This window comes from Seriola dumerili, unplaced genomic scaffold (genome assembly GCF_002260705.1).
Source record: "Seriola dumerili isolate Sdu_G_001 unplaced genomic scaffold, Sdu_1.0 BDQW01000321.1, whole genome shotgun sequence".
NCBI lineage: Eukaryota > Metazoa > Chordata > Actinopteri > Carangiformes > Carangidae > Seriola > Seriola dumerili.
In genome coordinates this window covers 1,641,838-1,656,382 of record NW_019174576.1, presented here as the reverse complement: position 1 = coordinate 1,656,382, position 14,545 = coordinate 1,641,838, and the positions used below count along the sequence as shown (strand labels likewise).

At 42.1% G+C, this 14,545-nt stretch overlaps 1 protein-coding gene across 6 annotated transcripts in view; it reads left to right on the top strand.

Annotated features, from left to right (window-relative positions):
• evi5 (ecotropic viral integration site 5) overlaps nt 1-14,545 on the top strand; it is a 34,250-nt gene that overhangs the window by 9,630 nt on the left and 10,075 nt on the right. For 4 of the 6 annotated variants that reach the window (XM_022759374.1, XM_022759369.1, XM_022759370.1 and 1 more), the window contains exons 3-18: nt 3,586-3,775; nt 6,039-6,263; nt 6,419-6,493; nt 6,616-6,741; nt 6,838-6,981; nt 7,618-7,707; nt 8,026-8,123; nt 8,921-8,981; nt 9,077-9,130; nt 10,236-10,268; nt 10,679-10,831; nt 11,685-11,816; nt 11,935-12,075; nt 12,369-12,527; nt 12,867-13,013; nt 13,479-13,574. In XM_022759374.1, coding sequence (XP_022615095.1) covers nt 3,586-3,775; nt 6,039-6,263; nt 6,419-6,493; nt 6,616-6,741; nt 6,838-6,981; nt 7,618-7,707; nt 8,026-8,123; nt 8,921-8,981; nt 9,077-9,130; nt 10,236-10,268; nt 10,679-10,831; nt 11,685-11,816; nt 11,935-12,075; nt 12,369-12,527; nt 12,867-13,013; nt 13,479-13,574 — 1,924 coding nt within the window. Of the gene's footprint in view, nt 1-1,531; nt 1,619-3,585; nt 3,776-6,038; nt 6,264-6,418; nt 6,494-6,615; nt 6,742-6,837; nt 6,982-7,617; nt 7,708-8,025; nt 8,124-8,920; nt 8,982-9,076; nt 9,131-10,235; nt 10,269-10,678; nt 10,832-11,684; nt 11,817-11,934; nt 12,076-12,368; nt 12,528-12,866; nt 13,014-13,478; nt 13,575-14,545 lie in introns of those variants that run through there. The other 2 variants (XM_022759372.1, XM_022759373.1) reach the window with 2 other exon arrangements.

Below are 14,545 nucleotides of genomic sequence, written 5' to 3'. Positions count from 1 at the left end.
TTTTCACCAATGTCATTTTTTGTTTATATTTGTATTCAAATTCTCAAGTTAGCATTTGAAGTATTGTTTATCTTATGATCTTGCCTTGTGTCCTCTACACACCTGCACTACTCTGACTGCATCTCCCAGACATCCCTGTCACCGCCCTCCTGATCCACACACACACACACACACACACACACACACACACACACACACACACACACACACACACACACACACACACACACACACATCCTTACACATGAGTGGTGTCCAACAGATGGTGACATGCCAATTAATTAAGTAAAATAATAATGGGAAAAAATGTAACCGTCTCTCGTTTGTTGGGTTCTGGAGATTTTGTTCTTTCAGTGTCGAGCTGTTTGGCAAAGAAGAGGAGGTTTTGTTCTTTGAGGATTTGGCCAGTTTTTTTCCATTGTTTTCTTCTCACGTAAATGCAAAGTTTTTGAGTTTTAATTTAAAGGCTGTAGCGACTGACTCATCCTCTGGCTAAACAGTAATGGGCGATGTCTGTTAAACAACAACAACAACAACTGGCTCTAAGTACTGCATTTTCAATAGGAGGTTTTTTTTTTTTTTTTTTTGGAGCAGGTTCCTCATCAAAGTTGAACAGATAACTTTGTAAACCTACTTCTTGCTACAGGCCCCAGACCAGCACCAAAGATTCACATCACAGCAAGCTTAGTTGTAGATGAGTTATCTGTATACTGGATCAATTAAAAGTCCGTTGGAAAAATTGAGAAGTAAACGGTGTGTTGGCCCCAACGTGCAGATTAAAGTACTGTTAGAGGATGACACAGCACTGCTCTCTTGCCAACTTTGTGAATTCTTCCTCTGTTGCGCCTCTCACCCATGGCTGGTGCACTCTCTGTCAGCATGGAAACCAAGCATGCGGCTCAGAGTTTGTGATTGTCAAAGGTAACGTCAGTGAAGAGGACAACAAAGCTCTGTTGAATGCAGAGGTCAATGATTCATTGGTACGCCCACAGCAGCCATTGCACCAGTATGCCAAGTGACACTTGCTGTGATGTTTTTCCTCAATAGGGAGGATGAAAATGAACCAGCAAAAAATTTTAATTTTCTCCCTAATATCCTTTATGAAGGTCTGAGCAGATGCCCATCTGGTGAACAGAAGTCACAGTGTCAAGGGACTCATAGTTAATCTGCCCTTTGACCCCTGTCTCCACCCCAACACGTAAATACACAGCTGGGCCCTTTCACTAGACATATTTCTCTGCTTCCACTCTTTGCTTCTGACTGACAATGCAGTCTCTTCTTTTCAAACCACCCTGTAGCAACATACTAATCACCGCCAAACAAATCTTATCGTTTTGTCATCAAGGTGTTTGCAGGACAGGTGCAACAACAGAAGGGAGGAACTATGGCATTCATGTGTGTATTACAGATACTGTGATGCATCCTGCACTTGCTTGCCAGGTGTTTGTGTGTTTGGTGAGGCCTTTGTACCCTACAGAGCAGATAAAAAGCACAAGCATTGAGTAGCGTCACACAGACGAGGAAGGCCAACGCTGCTACAATCTGTAAATCAGACATGCCACCACGCCAGAATTCGTAGAAACCAGAGACATGAGGAGTACATCATGAGTTTATCTTGGTAAGGTTTATAGTATTTCATGGCTTATTATGCTGCTGTAATGAACTGCAAATTGAAGTCATGATGACGTTTTAACTGCCACACTCTTTAAAGAGAATGTGCTTCTTATTATTTGGCTTTTTGTCTTTTAGCTCAAAGTTTACTCTCACTTTCGTTTTAATTACATTCTTTGATCAAAACTAATTAACTTCAGTCTTTTTGTATTTTGTGTTCTTCAAGCCTCAGATTTGTGTTTGACTACTAGTGAATTATTAGCAGAGCTGTAAGCATGTTCAGGTTCATGTGTAGCACAGGCTGGTATTGCAGTGTGTATAACCAGTTGTGACGGGCTGACAAAAATTCTTGAAAAACCAACAATTCCAGATAAACTCTAGCTAAAAGATGTACCTTTTATTCACTTTTTAGCTCCATGTCAGAGCTAAATACAAGTGAAGAAGGTCTCCTGCTGACTAGTCTTTCTGTCATACTCCCTCCCACTCGACCCAAATTTGGCTGTAACCCTAGCCATTCTAGGAGCTGTGACGTCACGGGCTCCAGTGCAGAGGCCTCTGCCTTTTTCCGAGATCAGGTGTCTGGGCCTTTGTGTGTCTTGTCACGAGCCCCTCTTTGCAGCACAGGTTGGGAGTCGCTGCTTCTTTTCTCTGCACAGTGATCCTTGATCAGGTCACTCTGTCAGCAACCCCAGGGACAAACTGATAAGGGTGATAGAGGGCAAGATTAAACTGCTGGGAAAACACATTTCCCCAGCAAGCCGCTTCCTATGCTGACCATGGATGAAAACACTCAGTGAAATAGACATAATGAGCGAGGAACTATTTTACTAACCTCCACTGGATCTCCACTGGATAGGCTTTTTTGTCCACTTAAAGCAGCTGCCAGTAGAATTTAAATGAGTGCCAACTCTCGTTCTTAGTAGAAAGGCTTTTATATTCCTTTTGTACAGTCTTTCAGTCTGAGTACAACAGTATTGTTTTTAATGTCGGTATTAGCCTGCTAGTTGTTGTGACAATTTCAATAAGAGGATTTTTGGGGGGCTTGCATCAATTAAGAATGTAGCAGCTTATGATCACACTATAACAGCTGATGGCTGCTGATAAACACTTGATAACTGGGCCAGCTGTTCTACGGTTTTACCGCTGATGGTGTTGTTCATTCAGCCTCAGGCCAATTATTGAATCAGGTGTGAATTTTTAGACTCTTCTGGTGAGGGGAATTATTTGCTAATTGACTGCTAATTCTCAGGCTCTGACAGCCAGTCACTGTTATGCAGCAGGTTATTTTACGGTCATAAAACTGTAGGGTTGGGTGGCTTTGAATTTCAACACTGTTTGTCTAAATCATAGCTTGTCTGGCATTCAAGATGCAGCAGAATGCAACAATGATCACCAGCCAAAATCTCTGGTTATAAGTTTTGTGTATTTACCACTAGGCCAACATGACGCTCTGACGAGGACTCTTTTTGTTGCGTTGGCCTTGTGTTGCAGCTGCACACGCGTTCTGATCTGCAGAATATGTAGCCTGCCTGTTCTTGCACTGGTTGAATTTTGACCTGTATTTATGCTGATAATGAGATTTCAAAGCACCAACACGGACCATAGCACTGCAACATATTTAGTCAGTATGTTGAAGTTGGTAAAAGGTCAAAAACAATTTACACTGTGTATCACGAGCATACATGTGTTACTCGAGCGAAAGCTAGTAAAGAAACATTACTGAAGTTGTGTCTGACCGAGACATTCATATAAGTTTTATAAAATTTTTTGTCAAGGATTAAAATATTATTATTTCTGTCAGTTCTTAATTACATATTCTTGATCAGTGTCAGATGAGAGGAGACTGAATTAGATTTTGATAAGTGTTCGACGCTAAGGTTTCTTGGTAGTGGACCTTGAAATAAAAATGTTGTTGTGTCTGTACACAGATTTTGAAATGTTAACAATACATCCAACATCTTAACTTGACCACAGGCTGTTGGAGACGGACAGCAAGTCGCTGCGCTCCATGAATGGCTCCAGGCGGAACAGCGGCTCCTCCCTGGTGTCCAGCTCCTCCGCCTCTTCCAACCTCTCCCACCTGGAGGAGGACTCGTGGATTCTCTGGGGACGAATTGTCAATGAGTGGGAGGAGGTGCGCAAGAAGAAGGAGAAGCAGCTCAAGGTGAGACCAGTGCACATGACTACCTGTGAAGTGACAGCACAGTCCTGTGCAGACACGCTTAAGAGCTTACTGAAACACGACTGCATTAAGAGCTTACTGAGACACATTTGACCCGGCTGCTGAAGAGGAGGTTAAGACAGTGGAGCTATAATTTTAGACATTTATTTTTGTCTGTGTCTATGATAGTTGCCCATTTGATAAGAATAACATTATTCCAGGTCCCAAAGAAAAGAGACAGGAGCTCCCATGATACTGTTTCTGCAGTGAAATGGCTTGAAACTTTATAGTAAAAGATACAATCTGTCTTTCTTGTGACACACATGTTTCAAGCTCTGGCTTGAATGCTACAATGCCCATATCTGTTTGAATGTTTACTTGGTCCAGAAATAATTGCTAAGGCTATCTTTGTCCTAAGTGACCCTGTGGTGTTGTCCTCGGACTTGTTATTTTAGTTCCTGACATTTGAAGCTAATTTTAGGTTCCTTGTTTCTACAGTTACTCTCAGAAGTCTCGTGATAACCGTATGCCCAGTCACTGTCTGTGGTAGTTTGATTTAAACTGCACATGCACAGTGGAAATTAGAGTAAACACAGTGCCCAGAAAAACCATAAAACCCTGTCCAGTGCTGTGTTGGACAACCTGATAACAGCCACAAGTCATGGCAGTGACTCAGCAGGGAACCTGTAGTTTCCTGATGTTCAGCCGCTTGTTTGAAAGCTTTCTACTGCCGCTGCATTATAGTTCATTGCAAAGATGTTCAGTGGGATTGATATCAGGATTTGGTTGGCTAGCTCATTAACGCCATGCTACCCGATTGCCTCAAACCGCTGCACTAAAACAGGAAGCATCTATTTGGTCCATTCATTTTTCAGCTTTTAAATTGCAGTCCAGCAGCATCCTGAGCACCTGTAATTATGTTTTCTCATAGTCTGTCACTCTTTAAAAGCAGAATATGCAAGAGACTGTTGATATTTGAACTCAACAGCAAAACAAATACCCCCCTCCCTTCAGTGCTCCTGTAGAAGCTCTGGCCCCCAAATTCATGGACGCACCTTGCCAAAGCAACAACCCAATGGTGGAATCCAGATTATACAGCACAGAAGCAGATTCGCTCTGGATTTGACAAAGAGTGTATTATATTAGAATCACTTACTCTTCCTTTTAAGCCCATTGTTTGTGATCCATGCACATACAAAAACATGTGTGGACATGGAATTGCTGTCTCATGAACCTGTTCCTTGTCCCTGCGTGTGTAAATGGGGAAGTGTTGCGAAGGACCAGTGAACATGCATGGGTGTTACTATGTAATTTAACAGAAGTAGTAAATAACAGATGGGTGCAACCAGCCTGGAATATTAATCATAACCGCGGAGGCCTTCGCAGATTTGATGTTTTCTTCCCATTGGTTTATAGAGAAACCCGGTTTCTGTTGCATGAAGGAAGGAACCTTCTTTGCTTGTCAGCAAAACCACTGATGTGTTCATGTTTTCAGTACTTCGTATTTCATTAAGACCTACTACTGTTTAAGAGAAATCTAAGTAGTTTAGTGAATGTCTGATTAAACATTAGATTTATAATACACACTTTAAAAAAGGAAGAAAGCAGCTTTCCTTCACAAATGGTCGAGATATGAGACAGTGTATTGTTCCAGCACAAAGCTCGGTTTGTCTTGTCTAACCTCTGAGAGGGAGGGGGATCCCCTGCTGAAAGCCTGTGTGGGTGGACCTCTGCTCCAGATGCACCCTGGACTGACCAGATGCATGCACACACACACACACACACACACACACACAGTCTCTCTCTCTCTCACACTCACTCACTCACACGCAGTTATGCACACTCCCATCACAGCAGGAAAGACCAGTGTTCCCTGTCAGCACAGGAAGTTGCTTAATCAAATTGTATCAGCAGAAATATATGGAAACAAATCACAGTACCAAGTGCCTCACCGACAAGGTTGTATTTGGCAGTGGAAATCATATCATGATGAGATGCACGCTGTGTTAAAATGAGAAAATAAGTACTAGAGGGCAAAGCATGCCCATGACTCTGTCCTCCTGTAAGAAATACAAGTGTTGCCCTTTGCCTCCACATGAGGCTGATCTGTTTTCTTACACTTTTACACTGTCTTATCCGCGTTGTCTTACTTTCAGAAAGGAACGAAGACCACCCTCAAATCCCAGTTTAAATCCCTCATCAATGTCGTCAAAGATCAGGTAGATTAATATCACTTTCACAAAGTATCTTTTTTCTTTTACCATAGGATCTTGTCAGAAAAGGGATTCCCCACCACTTTCGGGCAATAGTGTGGCAGCTGTTGTGCAATGCCCAAAATATGCCCATCAAGGATCAGTACTCTGAACTCCTGAAGATGACGTCGCCCTGCGAGAAGCTGATTCGCCGAGACATCGCCCGCACTTATCCCGAACACGAGTTCTTCAAGGAGAAGGACAGCTTGGGCCAGGAAGTGCTCTTCAATGTCATGAAGGTGAGTCTCCATTTGTGACTTGAGGAAACCTCCTTGTATGCAGATAAACTGATAATCAAAGCAGTAACTGGTAAAAAAAAAAGTGCAAGTGAAGGAGCCTTGTGCTCCTGTGACCGTCACTGAGACTTATCCGGAGCTAATTCTTCTTACCTCAGGCTTATTCTCTGGTGGACCGTGAGGTCGGCTATTGTCAAGGAAGTGCATTCATTGTGGGACTGCTACTCATGCAGGTAATAATCCATCTTCACCGCATGTACACAAACACACTGATTCACCAGCTTCCAAAGCAAATACTTGGACATGTGTCACTGAACAACAAGACAGATTTTGAGGTTGCTGTTATTTTTTCCAGATGCCTGAGGAAGAGGCTTTCTGTGTGTTTGTCAAGTTGATGCAAGACTACAGATTACGAGAGCTCTTCAAACCCAGTATGGCTGAGCTGGGACTCTGCATGTACCAGTTTGAGTGCATGATCCAGGTAGACACCTCACACTCTGTAGTGAAAGGTTGCTGGGAGGTATTTTAAGAGTTGTCATGTACGGTAGTAATGGCGTGAATGATTTTCCCCTCACAGGAGCAACTGCCTGAGCTGCACATGCATTTCCAGGCTCAGAGCTTTCACACCTCCATGTATGCCTCTTCGTGGTTCCTCACCATCTTCCTCACCTCCTACCCTCTGCCCGTCGCCACAAGAATCTTTGATATCTTCATGTGTGAGGTCAGTTAAAAGGAACCGTGGCTGTTCTCAGGGACAATCACCTGCCTTGAATGATACCCTGCGTCTACTTTCATGTGACAGTCTATTAAAAAAAAAAAAAAGAAGATATATTTGTGTATTTGTCATTCTATTAATTTAGTTTGCATCATACTCCTGTGTTCGATCTCTACAGGAAACACTCTCATGTCATGACTCTATTTAGCTCTTACAATTTTTTTTACTTTTGCTTGTTTCTGTGACATTTACTGAATGTCACTGTGGCGAATAGCCTCAGCCAAACTGTCTATAAAGGAGGAAGGAAGAACTCCCACATTAATGATTTTCACTTAGAAAAGCTGTAAGGTTAATATCTATTCTACAGCTTAAAGAATGACTACATACAGTATAAAGTACAACTGAAATGGAAGTTGACTGTCATGAATAGGTTATCCATTAGCGCCACCTGCTGGAGAGAACGGAAACACTTCAGTTCAGGTTTAATAGTCACTGTGAGTTGTTTCAGCACTCCCAAGAGACCTGTTGTAACACATTTTCAATTCTCAGTCCATTTAAAAACCCATTTCACACACACTGACCATCACAGAAGCGCTTTGTAAAGCTGACTCCTCAGTGATTACTGGTGATCTCTCTCCTCAGGGTCTGGAGATAGTTTTCCGTGTGGGACTTGCCATCCTTCAGATGAATCAGACTGAACTCATCCAGCTCGACATGGAGGGAATGTTACAGGTATATATCAGCATAACCTTCACATAACTTGCCCTTCAAGCGGCTCAGATTTCTGGTGCAAAATGTGCAGCGCCCTCGAGGGAGGAACCTGCACCACACCCAGTTAATTGATACATGTATCCTCCCAAGTTGTACCTGTGCACATGCTGACATTTGAAAAAGTGCTTTGTGGTCAGAGAAACACCTGCCTCGAGTGCACACAGCTGTTTTAAAGTCGCTGGGTGTATGTATGTGTGTATTTACGTGTGTGTGTGTGTGTGTGTGTTTATTATGGGTGTGTGGAACTTATCCTGCCTCCTTTTCTCTACTGTGCTCCAGCACTTTCAGAAAGTCATCCCACACCAGTTTGACAGTGGACCAGATAAGGTCATCCAGGCTGCCTACCAAGTCAAGTACAATGCCAAGAAGATGAAAAAGTAAGCACAGCTGTCATGTAATCAACACATAACACTCTCCCTTTTTTTGTTCATGCATTCATTTGTTCACATTCTGATGTCTCATCTCACTGCAACTCACAAATCTTTTATTGTTCATGTTCCGTCATTTACTTTATAAACTCCTATAAACTTTGGAAACTCTGTAATTGTAACTTTACTAAATTTTCAGCCATGACCGCAATGAATTATATGGAAACCCATTCCAATGAAACTGAAAATTAGTCTTTTAGATGCAGAAGTTTTCCGCCTGCTTGGCTTTGTCGTATTTTACAGATACTGTAATTGTTAATTAAGGCCACAAGACCTATTTGTTATCTCATTATTTCTAATATAATGTTTAGAATTTTTTTTGATTGGTAACGGTTTATTTTATTAATCTGTAATTTTCTAATAAAATGAACTATGAATTTGGTGCTAATTATTATAGGATAATTGGAAAAATAAAAGTTTTTTTTCCAATTTTGAGAGGAAGTTAATCAATTGAGCTCTGCTTTTATTTTCCATTCAATTTATACATGATTATAGAGGTCTTTCCAAGAAATGTCTTTAAAATAACTTAAGTTCAAGTGTTTCCTTATGTTTTTATGTTTAAATAGAATATCGGCAAGCATGTGAAACAAATTTACAGATTTCATAACTTCTCATCTCTGTTTTTATTACTGTTGTTTTTTTCAGTACCTCAGCCCACAGTAAACAACTTTTATTAGGGTCTTCTGATTTGATGAGCGACACTGATGTTGTCTTCAACGATTCTGTTCATTTTTTTTTTTTTTCAGGTTAGAGAAAGAATACACTACAATCAAAACTAAAGAGATGGAAGAGCAGGTGGAGATCAAGGTGAATGGAGATCGCTGATTATGTGTGAACTATGACACAGACCTATTATCATGATGTGTTATGCTAACATGATTTTGCAATTCCTTGTTGTGCAGAGGCTGCGGACAGAGAACAGGCTCCTGAAGCAGAGGATAGACACACTAGAGAAAGTGAGTGCGTCGGTGTTTGTCACAGGTGCTCCGTCACCAGACAAACCAATGTCACACCGCTCCCTGCTCATCAACATCATCCACATTACATTAACCCATTCAGCTGTGTATGCTCATACATCATGCATCTCCTCTTAATGATGGACTCTTGTCTTTCACTAACTGGGCTGTGTTAGCTGAAAGTTTACATGTTAAACCATTGTTGACTGGTACGGTGAATTTTCTGATTGTAGACGAAGTTACTATCAGAAACAGGAGCTGGATTTGTACTTGAAGTTGTCTTGGTGTCATGGTGACGTTCTGGGTGGCTTGAATAACTTCATGTAGAGAAATTTAAAATTCACCAGACACCACTAACTGAAACAAAGACTGTTAACAAGCCTGTCTGCAATGTGAAAGTGGCAGCTTGATGCTGTTCAAGTCGATACAAAGCACTGCATGCCAATTGCACTGTTTGTATCATTCTGCACCTTTTGTGTCTCTTTGAATGGGCCCTACTGCTGCCAGGTAAAGGCACCATGCATGAGGTCTGCCATGGATAGCAAGATGTCTGCTGCACTGCGTTTGTCTACAGGGAGGAACACTGTGGTCTAAACGAGTCCATTATTTAAAACCAGCTTGAGGCTGCTGCTCTCTGATGTGACTCTGTCACTTAACTCCCAGGACCCTTTTAACTCTTCACTAACCGAAATCGTTCAAAAGCTTGGATGAACCACATCAAAGCCCCGCGCTTCTGTTCAGTTAAACAGCACGTAGCTCCCTAACACTGTTAATGTGCTGCTGTTTTACCAGACTTCACTTTCAACTTGAACTAGAGCTGTCCTTGTTTCCTGTCTGAAACCTTTCACTGTGTTGTCAGCACCGCCTCATTCTTCACTTTGCCACGAGCTCATTTGCACCTTTTTCACCACACCTGCATGCAATGTTCCTTTTCTACCCCTGAATGAAAACATCATCCTGCAGTCTGTAAACAAATATTTCAAGAGGGAAAATGAACATTGCATTTCTTCTCTAAAACAATCAAATGTTCTTTTGTGTGCTTTAATCTGTCCTCTGGATTGTCTCTTTCTCTCTACTGTCTCTTGTTGATATTTCTGTTTTGTAGGAAAGTGCTTCCTTGGCAGATAGATTGATCCAGGTATATTCCTCATTTTCTCTTTGCCTTTATTACTTTTGTTGCACCTTCCCTCTTCTTTCTACCTCTCTTAGCATTGCATGCTTATGGTTAGCACAATGAAGGACACAGTAAAAATCTAATTAATTCTAATGATTATCTGAATTAAGAACTAAACCAGATTATAATAGCTGATAACAGCTTTGAATATGTGCATGTGATACCACATTGTGGCATGTCAGACGAAGTAAGAGACTCAGAGATCATTCTGAAGAAAGCTAATGAATCCAAATCACACACTACTAGATTTAAAACAAGCATGTCCTTACAAAATCCAATCCTTCATCTTCTCTGATTTGCCCACCCACTCCGCCCACTCGTTTCACTTCTTTCCATGCTCACTTCACTCCCTCCTTGGTTGGTTATGTCCCAAGGGACAAGTGACTCGAGCTCAGGAGGCAGAGGAGAACTACCTGGTCAAGCGGGAGCTGGCCACAGTCAAACAGCAGAGCGAGGAGGCCAGTGCTCAGCTGGAGCAAGCCAAGAAAACCATCATGCAGCTGCAGCAGCAGCAGCAGCCACAAGCGGTAAGGAGGGCCACAGAGTCCCCAGTTGGCAGGTTGCAGTGGTGATAACAGCCAAGGCTTATCCTCAGATCCTGCCTAGTCTGTGACAAGAGCAGCGACATTCAGACTGGGATGTTTCCCAGATCAGTTTGTGATGTGCAGTGCCATAAAACCCCAGGTTGACCATTTTACAATTATGTGGTGCACCGACAGCCGGACCAGTAAGAACATGTTTTCACCAGAGTTTCGGATGTGTCACGGTTATCTGTCTCCCCTGCAGTGCTGGCACATATTGCCTAGCAACAAAATCCAAGCAGTGGCTGACGAGAGCTTTTCTCACTTAGCACATCGGCTTTGGGTAATGATATGTTTTGGCATGCATGAATTCAAATTGGGACACGGAGCGCTAGGCAGTTCAGCCGCCATTTACAGTCGTGGATGAATTTGTAAGCAGTTGCCTCACAGGCTGGTAGATTTCACACTTGGCATCCTGTTCACATCACATATCTCTTGACCTAGCATTCTTAATTATTGATGGTTGGATTCCAGATGGTAATGTGCAGGCATTACCATGTTTTACATAATTTGCTGTCTTGCTTAACACTGAGCTGTCATGAATTATTTATGTGAAGGTGAAAGACAAAATGGTTGATACCAGCTGAATTCTTTGTGTGTGATTGCGTTGTATTGTGTATTTCTACCACATACATACACACGTTTAATGGACTGTAATAATTTTGGGACGTTGGGTTTACATTAGACGAGGTTGAATGTTTTGTTTTTCATTAAATGCCAACATTGTGGTTGCACAGGTTTCGATATTTGTTGTCCTGCTGCGCTGTCTCTGCTCACTCACCTGTCCCATTGATTATAGAAGGGAGCCCCTCGCTACTCTGAGGAGTCTGTCCTGCAGCTGGAGAGAGAGCTTGTGCAGGCCCGACTGAAGGAGGCAGAGTCCCAGTGTGCGCTCAAGGAGATGCAAGACAAGATCCTTGATATGGAAAAGGTGAGTTGCCTTAGACACTGCACTGCTTTAATCTCAGCCAGCGCGCAGTATCATTATGTGAAATGGCTCCATCACTGTAGAGTTTTAAAACACACCTTTCTCAACACGCCTTCCTCAGAGGAACACGTCGCTACCAGATGACACCAATGTGGCACGACTACAAGAGGAGCTGATTGGGGTGAAGCTAAGGGAAGCAGAAGCTCTGACTGGCCTGAAAGAGCTGAGACAGCAGGTCAGAGACCTGGAAGAGCACTGGCAGGTGAGCGCCAACATTTCAGAGCACAACACAGTTTCAGTACCCGGTTTTTGTCTGACTTTTTTTTTTTTTTTTTTTTTTCATTTTGTGAAATGCAAAAGGAAAAAAGGGAAGTTTTTAGAGCAATCTGTTCATTTAACGAGTGATGGTGGGAATTGTTCATTCTCTGTAAATAATATTATAGAGAGTACAGTCTAGACCTGCTCTATATGAAAAGTGCCCTGAGATGACTTCGGTTGTGATTTGATGCTATAGAAATAAAAAACTGACTTGAATTGACCAACACGTCTCCTCAGCGTCACTTGGCACGCACCACTGGTCGCTGGAAGGACAGTCCCAAGAAGAACGCCTTGAGTGAGCTACAGGACGAGCTGATGACTGTGAGGCTGCGGGAGGCCGAGGCCCAGGCAGAGCTGAGAGAATCACGGCAGCGGATTCTGGAGCTGGAGACACAGGTCAGAGGTCACATTAACCTGATCAAGCTCATTTGACCCTCCCTCGTAATGCAATCAGTCATAGAAGATTAAAGGTATATTGAGTATGGACACATCAATTAAGGTGGATGTGCAGGATGTCTAAAGGAGTGACTTCTCCACCTGTATTGTCACACAGTGGCCTTCAGGTGGCAGCAGTCATCTGCCAAACAGTTCAGAAAGAAAAGTGTGAAGCTGCGCCGTCACCAATCATCACTTTTGTGTTTCGATATATGTGAAAATTTTTGGAAATGTCAAGGTTAAATAAATAAATATAAATCATTCAGTCTTTTTTTAAACGTAACGTCTTTGCTCACACAGAGTCAGATTCACAGCAACCATCTGCGACGAGCGGAGCAAGAGGGTCGCAGTCTCCAACAGCGCGTGCAAACACTGACGGTGCAAAACAAAGATCTGCATGTGCAACTGCAAGAGATTAAGCGGAGACAAGCTGAGATTGAATGCAAGGTACATGTGCACGTCATGCTGCTAATCTACAGTACACATTATGAGCACCGAGGCAAACCACTACAGCTCTGTTGTGGCGTAGTCATATTTATTTAGAAAAATAAGATCAAATTGTCAGACGTCTTCTCCTCTGACTCATATTTAGATGTAAAAACTTTTGATGTGATAAAATGTGGTCTTGTAGTCTCCTAATGAGTCAGTCTCCAGATCCAGAAGGAGGAAGCAACTTGTGATAATACCTCATTGCTGATGCTGGTAGATTTCTGTTGAACACCTTAACTCTCCCCACCTCTCAGGAATTTCCCTCCGCAAGATTCACTCATCCAGAAATAGAAAATACACATATGTTTTACAATACATGATTTTACACTGGCCATTCAGCTTCTCTAGGGGCCGTTGTTGAAATGTCATCTTCAGCTCCTTTTGCTGTTGCCTGAGAGCTTTGTCTGGTTTGTTTTTCTGTAGAGTAAGGAAGAGGTGATGGCAGTGAGGCTGAGGGAAGCTGACAACATTGCTGCTATGGCGGAACTCCAGCAACAGATCTCAGAGCTTGAGATCGAGGTAAAGTCCCAACACACACCTCGCTCTGCCTATCTGTAACACTCCTGCCTCTGCATCAAGTGTTAGATTTCCTTGACTCCAACCTACGTTTAACGTAACATTTACAGTGGAAGGAAAAAGAAAAAACACTTTTAAATTGCCCTCCATTTCTGCATAAATTCTTCTTGAAATGTGGTGAGATCTTCATCCAAGTTACAATTATGAACAAACACACTCTATATTATTATTATTATTATTATTATTATTAGCGACACACAGATCTATTGTTCTTGTCCACATTGAAAACATCAACTAAACATCCACTGTGTAGCCTGGAGACAGTATGTGAGTGGCAGCAACAGAAGCTAATTGGAATCAGGAGTTATCAAACCTGGCAAAACTGGAGATCGGAGGTGTGGGTTAGAGCACACTTTGATGTTTACAAAACACTTTGTATATGTTTGCTATTCAAGAACTTACAAGAAACATCTGCTGATGTGAACCAGGCCTTGCAAAAGAGAGCACAGAAGAAGATTTAGAATCAACTTTTGTGGATTTGCATAAAAGCTGAAAAGGGTTACAGAGTCACCCAATTAAGCAGCGGCTTTCCTGCTCTCAGAGAGCTCTCTTGACTCTCCACAGCACTGCTGAGAAAATGTTTAGTTAGGTGATGTAGCAGAAACAATGACCTAAACATCAAGTAAAATATACTACAGAATATAAATGTGCTCAATAAAGACACAAAAGATTATAATTGCCTGTGTGATATTAACTCAGAAACACTGTGTTTGTTGACATTAGACTTAGATGAAGATCAGATCACATTTCATCACAAACCAGGTTATTCTAATGGTTTCACACACTTTTTCTTGCCAATGTGAACTTCCTTCAGACAGACAAGACAGAAATTATTGCACAGGAATGTGTATAGTGACCAAACTGAGTTACTGTATATTATTATTTTAGAGGGTTTTGATTGTCAGTTTGTTTGA